Below are 11725 nucleotides of genomic sequence, written 5' to 3'. Positions count from 1 at the left end.
TAAGGAACCAGTAAGTTGAGTTACATCTTATTCTCTATTTTTAGACATGGCTGGAAGAAGTGTTGCTGTTGGACTAGATCTTAATGAACCATTTATGAAAGATGATTCAATGCTTGATGATTTGGATGAACAACCATGCAACAACAGTAAACCAACAACCAGAGCAGAAGGATCAAAAAATTCAGAGCAAAGCAATACTGCAGCAAATGCAAATACAGAGCAATCCAAAACAAGAGCCAATTCAAATCCAGAACATAGCAAGCATGTAAATCCAGAGCAGAGCAACATAGGTGCTTCTGCTGAGACGGAAGCTACAACCAGTCAGACACTGTCAAGTGATGATTCAGCAGGTGATGATGATGAAGAAGTTCAGTCGACGCCGTGCAGTAAAACTGAAATCCAAACACCTTTCCCAGGGATGAAATTTGATACATGGGAGGAGGCAAAGATGCACTACAACAAATACGCCCATAAGATTGGATTTTCCATCAAATGTAGTACATCGAAGAACTCAACTCTTGATGGCCAGAAGGACAAGCAGTTGTTTGTTTGTAACAAGAGTGGGAAAAATGAGGACATTATTCAGCTAGAAGCTCCTCCGGTTCGGCAGAGGAACCGTACCATCACTAAGAAAACAGATTGCAAGGCTAGGTTGAGAGTAAAGAGGAAAGGGCAGAAGTGGCATGTGACATACTTCATAGAAGAGCACAATCACAAATTGGTTCGGAAGTTCTCCCTGAAAAGTACTTGAGGTCTCATAAAGGGATTCCCAAGGAAGAAAATGATTTTGTTAGGATGTTGCACAAGGTAAACCTGTCAGCTGGTAGGATTATGAGGATAATGGGAGAAGTGTATGGCGGGCTAGCTAATGTACCGTATGACAGCAAAGATGTAAGCAACTTCATTGGTACCATAGATGAAGAACATAAGCACAAGGACATGTCAATTTTGCTTGCTCATTTTGCGAAAATGAAGAAGGAAGATCCAGACTTCTACTTCAATCTACATACAGACCATGCTGACAAGGTTGACCGCATCTTCTGGGTTGATGGTGCTGCAATAGCGGCTTACAAAAACTACAGTGACTGCCTCTCATTTGACAGTACCTACATGACAAATGAGTACAACATGCCGTTTGCTCCTTTCATAGGTATCAACCGATATGGCCAAACTATACAGCTAGGCTGTGGTTTTCTGAAGAATGAAAAAATGGAAAGTTTTGTTTGGTTTTTTGAGGAATTTCTTGAAGCTATGGGTGGACTACAACCAGATAATTTCATAACGACCAAGACGCTGCTATGAGAACTGCAATTCTTCAATGTTTTCCAGATTGCACACACATAAACTGTAGGTGGCACATCATGCAAAATGCACAGGCTGTGTTGGGTAATTTCTTGTCTAAACATGAGGACCTAAGGCAGGAACTGAATGAAGTAATAGACTACAGCATGTCAATTGAAGAGTTTGAAATGAGGTGGGCAGAGATGATTATGAAACACAATGTATCTGACAACACTCATCTGAGTGATCTATATCATCTTAGAGCCACATTTGTCCCAGCATATTTCAAGGAACGGTTCTTCTCTTTCCTACAATCTACTGCTAGGAGTGAGGGGTTCAATGCAGTGTTGAAAAGATATATTAGCCCACACAACAGCCTACACAATTTTTTCGAACAATACTTGAAGTTGCAAGAGAAAATTGATGTTGCAGAGGATTCAGTTGAATTTAAGGATGAAGACAAGATTTTCAGGCTATGGGGTGATTATCCATTAGAACAACAAGCTTTGGATGTGTATACGCACCCCATCTACCTGTGTTTCCGAGCAGAACTGCGGAAAGTTACATCCTACAATGTCCAGCATGTTGATGGCCAAAATTATGATGTTATGCCAATTAAACCTTATGTTTACGGATATGGTAAGAACAGATATAGGGTTGATGCTAACATGGAGACTGAAACTTACAACTGCGAGTGTTGCAAGTTTAGCAGAGATGGTTTGCTATGTTGCCATGTATTTAGAGTTATGATACAGTTGGGTGCTACTGAGTATATTCCAGAAAAATACATACTACGCAGATGGAGAATGCTTGAAGATACAATAGTTGAGGAGAAGATGGAATTGCCCAAAGTCCCATCAGAAAGGAAGCCAACTAACAAAGAGAGGCAGCTTATACGTTATGGTACTCTGTGTAATGAGTACACTAGAGTCGCTAAAATTGCATCAACTTCTGATAAAGGGAAGGCAGTAGCAGAAAAATACATTCTAGCTTTGGAGAAAGATTTGTTAGCAAAGAAAGCTGCAGAGTCTGCAAAGCGGAAAAATAAAAAGAAAGGTAATGCAACTCAAGATGAGGCACCAGATGTAGGCAATGTAGGTCATTCTGGGCAAGGTAGCTCTACAAAATTTGATCATGTTGAAGATCCAGAGTATGTTTCAAAACAAGGTCGACCACCAGAAAAAAGGAAACAATCAGAGTTGCATTTGAAGGGTTCTAAACCTGTGAAGTGCACTCTCTGCGGGTCTAATCAGCACACTGCAGCTACATGCAAAGACAAGATAACCCCAGTACCAGAGCAAACAGAAATAGACTTCTTCCGTAACATGGTCTAGATGTATAAAATGTTTTATGTTTTGGTAGTTGGTGCATTAATCTATAATGCAAACAGTCATTGTGTTGAAACATTACGGCTTGAATGTACTTGGATCTGCAATTCAGGTTGTTGCTACATAATACAGTGCAATATCAATTTTATGCCAAACTGTTGTTCTTGTTTGTAAGTAGATTTATGTATAATACGTAGAAATCCTTACAGAAGGAAAACATCTTATTGTGTGGGTATGTAATGTACAATAGTCGTCAAAGGACGAAAGATATGATTTGCATATAGGCATTGAAAAAAATAAAAGTAACATCATCCACAGTAGCTTTTCACATTGTGGAAGTAAAATCGGCAAAGCTATCCATTGCCATACCAGGGGAAAGACCTTGGCTATCAACTGTTGAACAGTAGTTCTTCCCAGTTGATCAAGTTCTCCTGACGGTCCATCCATTTTTTCAGAAACAGCTTCCTATATGCTGGCATGTTAGATGCTTTGATTAGTAGCATCCTTTTGCCATCCCATGATTCAATGAACTTTAGCACGAAGTAACCACAGTCGTACCTAGCAAATAGAAACAAAAACAATTGCTGAGAAAACATTTATAAAAAGAGATGTAAGAAAGAATGTGATGAAGAAAATAGGGTTGACAGACAGAAAATTTACGTTGTATCTTGTTTTGTGGTTTGAATGAAGACAGTCTTATATGTGGAGATGTCAATCTTTGACTCACTGTAGTTGACCTGCCAAAAATGTTTGATGCTTCCTATGATATTGCGAGCATCTGCCATAAGGCCCTTGTTCCCTTCATTCCTTAGAGAATCCATGACCTCAAACCTCCCTGACTTGAGGTTGAGCACAATTAGATAATAATGCCCAGTCATCACATCTTTAATTTCAGGTGTCAGATCTTGTAGGACGGAGAACATTATCTGCATTCGCGCAAAAAATGTAGGAATGTAAGATGAGAATTAGGTAAACCTGCAAGTAGAAACATGTGACAACTAGATTGATGAAAAACAAAAAAAAAGCCTTTTAGTGATAGATCGTGGACTTACAAAGTCCTTGTGGTCTAGGCGATGTGACGGTGTGCATTGAAATGCTTTCCTGACAGTTCTGTCCAAGTTACATGTGGCACTCCTGAGTTTTGTCTGCATTTCAAAAAATGCCATAAAAGAAAAAAGAAGTAAGTTGCTGACAGAAAACTGTTAAGACATCTCCAAAAAGAAACATTCCAGTATAAAAACACGAAGGACATGTTATTTTACTTACAGAGATGCAAAGTGGCATGACATATTTCTTCTGATTTACCATTTCAGAAGCAAGAACTCGCAAAGCAATCTCACATGTGGTATTGCTTATCAACCCCTCTGGTTTGACAGAGTTTGCCAAGTCACGCAACAGGATGTAGTAATCTCCGTAGTCAATTATCCTCTCTTCATTCAGAGGATGCTTGGTTCTGCCGCCATACGAACATACCTTGTTGTATAATTCAGCATCAGACTTCAGGACAGTAGGCTTGTTAACAAGATTTCCATAAGGTGATTGCAGCGTAGGTCCAGGTTTGACAATTCTTCTGGGTTGTGGCACTGGTGTGCAGCTACTTGGGTTGTTTGGCGAGTCATGAACCTCGTGTACCACCTTGCATTTCACAGTTGCTGGTGTTGTGTTGGGCATTTCAATGGTTGCAAAAATCTTATCAAGTGAGTCTCCGCTGTCTTCGTTGCTGGAAATGATTATAGGTTCTTCCATTGTAGCATCTGGTTGCTGAACTTGGCCTTCAGTTTCAATTTGCTGAGAGCCCGGGTTGTCAAGACCAAGATCAAAAGAAGGGCAGTCATCCCGGAGCTCACAGATCTTCCTTTGCATCTCGGTTTCAGCAACAGGTTCTGCGGCTGTAAAGTCAAGCTCCAACTTTCTGTTCATGGTATAGTCAATCAGTTCAGATGGTGTTACTTCAATTCTTTCATTAGGAGTTGCACGATATAAAACATCGTCATCCTTGTCTTGGCTTGCCTTAATTGCTGCAGCCGCAAGCCTTGTTAGCCTCCTTGGACTAGGGGTAGCATTTGTAGCCGTAGTTGCTTTCATTGGTGACATTGATCTTGTCACAGGTCTCCTTACCAATGGGCTACCTTGGTTCACTTTTCTTGAGCTGTCCTGCTCTGAAATTGGAACTGAGTATGATGTTTTGCTATTATCTTTAACCTCCACTGAAAACGATACTGACTTCTTGTTGTTGCTTGGAATCTGAGCTGAAATGGTGATTCCATCATTAACTTCCACATTATGTGCAGATGGGGTATCAGTGCTTGATTGGGAACCTGAACCATAGAGCTGCAGGTGGCTCAAAGCATGGAGTTTCCCTGGAGACATCATGTTTGGGGCACAATCATGACTGACTTCTGCTTTGAAAGGAACTTCATGTTTTTGGTGGTTAACATCACTGACTTCTTCCAAGAAGGTATCGTCGGAACCAACTTGTTGAGTTTCCTTCTCATCTTCTACATCTTGATCCTTGGAAATAGCATCTGGTTGATCATCATGGAAACTAGTTTTATTTGAAGCTACAACTCCATCAAAGGTTGAAGTAACCTTTGATTTTTTGTTGGTAGCTACCACTCCAACCAAGTAAGCATCCGTAGTTTTCCTCTTGTTGGATTTTGGCAACTTGCAACCAGCATCCACATTTACTTCATCTGGATTTTTCCCTTTCAACTCCTCAGAATCATCATCTTCCTGGTCCCCCACTTCTTCAGTTGGCTGCTTAACATTTGGTACTTTCCTGCGCTTGCGCTTATTTTCCTTCTTCCCGCTGTATTTTCCTTCTTCATTTTGCACGGCCGAATAGTTTTGCACGGCCGAATAGTTTTGCCCCTTGCTGCTTGGTAGAGATGTGATGAACTCAGCTACACCATCTTCGAAAGAAGTACACATTTTTGTCACAACAGTTCTATACTGACCCAACGTCTGAAAAAATAAGACTAGTGAAAAAAGAGATGTAAGTTCTTCAGTACTGTTACAAAAATGTGTACACGATTGTTTCTGTATCCACTACATGTAATTACTGAGACAGTCCTACATCCTAAATGATAAGTACTTAAAATTAATACATCTTGCCTTATCATCAACATTCACCGGTAGATGGTGCTTGATGAACATGTCAACCACAGAAGGTTGATAACAGAATATAGATGGCTTGTTCCTGAAACAAGGCTTGAGCTGGTGCAACAAAAAGAAAAAGGAAAAGACATTAGCTATGATTACAGAAGAATACAATATAGCCAAGTGAATAGATGTGTAAACTAATTTTTGTGTTTTACGAGATAGTTCATTATACCGGTAAATTGCCGAAAGATCCATCCGCCTTTGTATCAAGATCAACAACAAGCCTGATCATCATGTTTGTCCAGACACATATACGAGGTCCTTCTTCTGATACGTCTAATGCATCCGTTTCCAGTGAATCTACATACAGAACCTGGATAGCAGAAACATAGACAAGTTAAATGCTATATAGTAAAGCCTCCTTGCATAATTTACAGATGGACATAACTGCAAAAAGCATGAGCGCATTCCAGTAAAAAAAATACATGCTACAAAAACATAGTTGTTCAGAAAACCCACCATGAGGTATGGCATGCAAGCTTTGAACCAATTCTTACTTCCTTTTGCATTTGCTGTCTGGATGAGAGTATCAATGATGAAACCAGCCCAGTTCAAACTAGCAATAGCTTCCGTGTTGAGTACCGCAGGATAACACTTTGGACTGACTAGTATTCCAGTTGTTGGAGCAAACACAGAGGACATCAAATAGATAATGAACTTCCGCAGGTAATCATCGTCTGCTGGATATTCTTTACCTAATTGCTTCTCCAAAAAAGTTATAGTTGGTTGCTTGCCATCATGAATACCCAACATCTGGAAAACTAAATTTGTTGCTTGAATGTTTCCCTGATACGGTACAGGATGACTACCCATTGGCACATCCATGATTCTGACAACTGAATCAAGAGTGATGGGTATTTTCCCCCTTTCACCAAAATCAAGCACACATTCATCTTGATCAAAACATTCCATTAAGAATCTGCATAGCTCTGGAATTAGCTTCGAGCACTTCATGCCTAAAACACTGCCAAAACCAGCTCGAATGATAAAAGCCCGCTGATCATTAGTCATCGCCTTGCAAACCCGGACAACTTTCATAGGTGAAGACCGGTTGAATAAGTTGGCCTGCAGTAACAAAAGAACAATTTAAAACATGTCTGTAATAATGTTTACCAAAACACACACACAAAAAAATGTGTGAAATCAATAACACCTTCTCTTTCTTCTCAGCACACTCCTCGGGTTTCTTCTCAGCATACTTCTCATTGTGTTTCTTCTCAGCAAACTCCTTCTTGGGTTTCTTCTCATCATCATTATTTACATCTCCAGCATACTCCTTCTTGGGTTTCTTCTCAGCACACTCCTCGGGTTTCTTCTCAGCATACATCTTCTTGTGTTTCTTCTCAGCAAACTCCTTCTTGGGTTTCTTCTCATCATCATTATTTACATCTCCAGCAGAGCCACACCGTGCAGTGTCACCTTCATCTCCGTCCTCTTTTGGTGGTGCCACAGTTGCAAGTGGCACCACACCTTCCGGTGGAGGCACACTACGCAATGGTTTCTCATTTAAAACATCTTCCTCTGTAGGAACTGATTTGAACTGTGGCCTCTCTTTTAACTTCCTGAATTTTGAATAGTTATTCTTCTTTTTGCTCTTCAGAGTCTTTGACTTCCTCTGCAAAACAAAGAAGTAAACAAAAATGTATTAGGGCTCGAAAAGAAAATTACATTACACACGATGTTACAACTTTTAAATTTCAGATATGATAGTGCGATCATATCACACTCAGAAAAATGTTCTTACCAAAGATGATGGTGGGATCATTTTGAAGAAAAATTCAGATATGACATCAATGATACCCAGAAAAAGTACCTGCGAAAAAAGAATTATACATGAGAAAAAACAGTAATATCGCTTCCAGCACACCCCCGAGGGCTAGACAACAACTGAAGCAGGGAATGCACATGATGTCTGGAGTAAAATTTCATTTAACTGACATGTAAAAATTCATTCAACTGAAATTATATATATAGTGAGCAGTGTTATAGGTGTAAGTACTGGGAATACTACATATTAGAAGTGTAAAAAAAACTGCACATGATGTATTTAAGGAAGAACTACAGTGGGAGGCACCATCAGGTCTCCATATGATACATGTAAAAAACTCACAGGTCTGCATATGATGCATGTAAAAAACTCACAGGTCTGCATACAATACATGTTAAAAACTCACAGGTCTGCATATGATACATGTTAAAAGCTCACATGTCTGCATATGATACATGTAAAAAACTCACAGGTCTGCATATGATACATGTAAAAAACCCTCAGATCTTCATATGATATATGTAAAAAACCCTTAGGTCTTCATATGATATATTTGAGATGTAGAAAAACCACATAAACTACAAAAATAGAACACACTATGTACAGGATGAGCAAAAAGGAACAAACTATGATCAGAAAAAATACATTGCATATGATGATTATGTGATCTAGCACATGTAACATTAAAGGGAAACTACATGCAGATTCATATCCTCAAAAACGAGCACGGAAAAATGCTATGAGCAGAACACACATCGTCGAATGAGGGATGAACTACCACGATTCGCAGCGCCTGAACACCAAAAACATATTAAACGACTACTCCTAGGCTACTCCAGATAGTCGCCGGTATAGGATGAGCCAAATCGCGCGGAATAGGCACCGAGAACAACGGCGACCCACCTCCAATCCCCACCAATCGCGCGGAATAACACCACGATTCGCCGCGCATGACCTTCCCGACGAACTTCAACGACTACTCCAGACAGTCGCCGGATTAGGATGAGGTGAATCGCGTGAAATCGGCACGCTACTCACCGACGGCAAACCAACTCCAGCAACGAGAAAACACCACGATTCGACGCGCCTCACCCTACCGACGATATTCAACGACAACTACACACCGTCGCCGGACTAAGACGAGCCGATTCGAGCGAGATCGACACAGAAATCAACTCCCGCTCACGAAAAACATGGCGACACGCCTCCGGGAAACAACGAACGCCGCACAGTTCGAGAAGAATACGAACACACACCACAACGAAGTTCTCGGTAGTACCTCTCGTCGCCGGCGACAGCATTCGGCGAGGCTCTGATCGACGGGCGCGATGAAGGAAACGGAATCGCCGGAGGAATCGCTGCGAACAAGGCGAGTTCAGTGCGGGGTGGGGGATTGAGATGAATACGGTGAGGACAGGGCGGAGTAATTAAATCAACGAAATCAATGCGGGCCACGTTTTGAATACTAGTGGAATAGAGAGAACACCGCCCGATTTCGATCCGACATCTCCGACGAGGGAGCACTCCGGAAGACAAGAGAGTGCCCCGGCAGGGAACAGAAATTGGGAAAAAGAAACTCCGAAACCTTTTCTTTCATCTCAGCCTCGCTCTCTCGGAGTCTCTCCCTCCCAACCCCTAATTTCTGTCCCAATCTTCCTGGCGGCGAGCGCGGAAGAGCAGAGGCTACCGGGACTAGCGGCGGCGAGCGGGCAGCACCACGATGACGACGAGGTCAAGAACCCCAGCGGCCGCCTCCCCGGCGCCGACAAAAGGGGATCCCCTTCTCCTCGCCCCAGCGGTCATCCGGGAGAAGGATGGCATGTGCCTCCAGATGTGCCGCCGCTGCGCCATGGAGGCTGGCTTGCCGATGGTTCTCTACTTCTGTGTCGGGGACGATGGTCTGCTGGTGCACGCCGTTGAATACCCCATTTCCTCGCCCCGGTGGTCATCCGGGAGAAGGGCGACCTGTGCCTCAAGATGTGCCGCGCCTCCGTGACATGGAGGCCGGCCTGGTGATGGTGCTCTCTTTCCGTGTCGGGGACGATGGGCTGCTGCTGCACGCCGGTGAATAGCAGCAATCGAGTACTCCATGATGTCACGTCTGTTCGCCTCTTGCCCGACGCCGCCGACCCGGCGGAGATGGCGCTGGCCTTCTAGGACATGCTCTGGGCGCACTTTCACCAACCGCTCGGTGAGTCCCTCCTCCCTGACCTGCCGATTCTTGCACATTGTACTTCCGGCGGCGCCGCTCATGCTTGTTTGTTTCCCGTGCTCACAGGTACGCACTGGATGTGAGTGTGGAGGGGGCAGAGGACGTGGTGACGCACAAGCCGCTGTTTGAGGTCGAGAAAGGAGAAAATAGGTCAGTGTGCTTCCATTAATATTCAACCTTTTTTCATGAATATATATGTATGGGATGTTATCTAGAATCTCTGCAGTATGAGGTGTGTCACTAACCTCTGAAGCATGTCTTTGTTTCAGGTATGTCTTGAAGATCCGACTAGCCCACTATCGATCAGCACACCAATAGGACTCCTGAACAACCTCTGTTCCCTCTGTGTCATGTGACATACCAGTATTCAAGCTAGATTGTTTGCTAAAAGATGGTTCCACCTTTCGATGAGCATGCAAAATTCACGACTCTGTTCTTACAGATGAAGCGCATTGCAAACGTAAGGTGCCCTTACATTGTGGAGTACAAATACTGTTGGGTGGATAAGGTGAGCATGGTCCTCGCTTGCCCTATATGTGCATATGCCATATTGGCAGGGTCTAGAGAGCAATCTTTGCTATTGTGCCCTTCCTTCATGTTTCTCTGATCCAATTGGAGGATTTGTATGATCCTGAATGGATGATTTTGTTGGTGTTTTTAGCGGTGCTGTGTCTGCTTTGTGATCGGCTAATGGAGGGGAGCAGACATCTATGTAACTTGTGAAGTAAGGCATACTCAGAGTTTCTGCTTGCAGAAAATGGACACAAGAGTCAAAAATTTGAATAATCAAAAATTGCAGGTACTGAATATCCCATATTAAAGACTAATTAACCACCTCTTCCAAGAGGTGATTGGCGTTAGACCTTTTAAGCCTCTAACCTGTACAATGAAAAAAAAATAACCAAAATTTCGTTACAGGTTCAAATACAATTGAGAGCTTTGTGCAGGTCCTAATAGCAGTTGACTACTTCCATGCTAATCATGTCCTTCATCACTATGTGAAGATTGTTATGCCCACAACTTTTATTTCTGTCCTACTGACAAAGCAGTTTTGTAGCGGTGTATTCACTATGTATTGTATTGGTTTTCAGCGTTTAAATATATTTCTTACAAAGCACAAAAATATACGGCTCCAAAAGTATGATCTGTAATATTGATGAGAAAAAAATACTTGGACTATGAAGTACTTAAAATTGCTGATGAAAATATTTTCTGTGCAGAATTTGTTGTCTAAAACAGATGATTTTGGGCTGGTTAAATTTTGGCTTTAAGTTGTTCTTGCTCTACTCTTACGTGTTTCTTGTTCTAAGTTTCTTATGATTTTGATACACTGTATTTCTTTCTCGAGGTTGTAGGAACTCCCATTTACATGTTGCCTTGAACTTCTTGCGAATATTTCATATGATTCGAAGTCCGAAATATGGTCGCTAGGTAAGTGTTCCTTTCTAATATTCAGTTGCGTGTTTTGATCCCACTGTCAAACTGTTATAATGGCTGCAATGAAGCATGCATTCAAAGTATTTGTAAATAACTATGCTGACACCTCTTTGAGTCATAACTTGTCGCAAATTCTAACATGTGATTTTCACCAAAAGTTGCATCTGCGATTTTAGTCCCTAGGAGCGGCAACAGACTTGTTTATCTTGTCTATTGGTGCCTAAATAACTATACTGACTCACCATGCTCTGTTAAGATGGTTTTTATACTGATTTACATTCTTTCAGTTATGGCTCTAATTTGCGCAGTTTCATCACGAATCATCGCTGGTGCCGTGACGTTGAAGTTATCAGTAGGTAATTGTTGAGGTATGTTCTTGATTTATTGGGTCCATTTGCCTGGGCATTGCCGGTTTTCTTGAACAATGGTCTGCTCTTTGCCTGCATACGTGTGTTCTGCAGACTACCTGTTAAGTCAGCAATTTCTCAATGTAGATTGTTTTCCGTCTTGTTAAAATAGTTAGCATTTTTCCATCTA

General features: G+C 41.9%; 1 protein-coding gene across 1 annotated transcript; it reads left to right on the top strand.

Moving 5' to 3' along the window:
• Positions 1-840: 840 nt before the first annotated feature.
• LOC139833996 (protein FAR1-RELATED SEQUENCE 5-like) lies at positions 841-1302 on the top strand. Its single transcript, XM_071824376.1, has one exon. It carries the CDS (start codon positions 841-843, stop codon positions 1300-1302), a length of 462 nt encoding a protein of 153 aa, XP_071680477.1.
• Positions 1303-11725: the final 10423 nt, after the last annotated feature.

This window comes from Lolium perenne, chromosome 7 (genome assembly GCF_019359855.2).
Source record: "Lolium perenne isolate Kyuss_39 chromosome 7, Kyuss_2.0, whole genome shotgun sequence".
Classification (NCBI taxonomy): Eukaryota; Viridiplantae; Streptophyta; class Magnoliopsida; order Poales; family Poaceae; genus Lolium; species Lolium perenne.
Note: the sequence above shows the minus strand (reverse complement) of the source record. Positions and strands in the feature narration are given on the sequence as shown.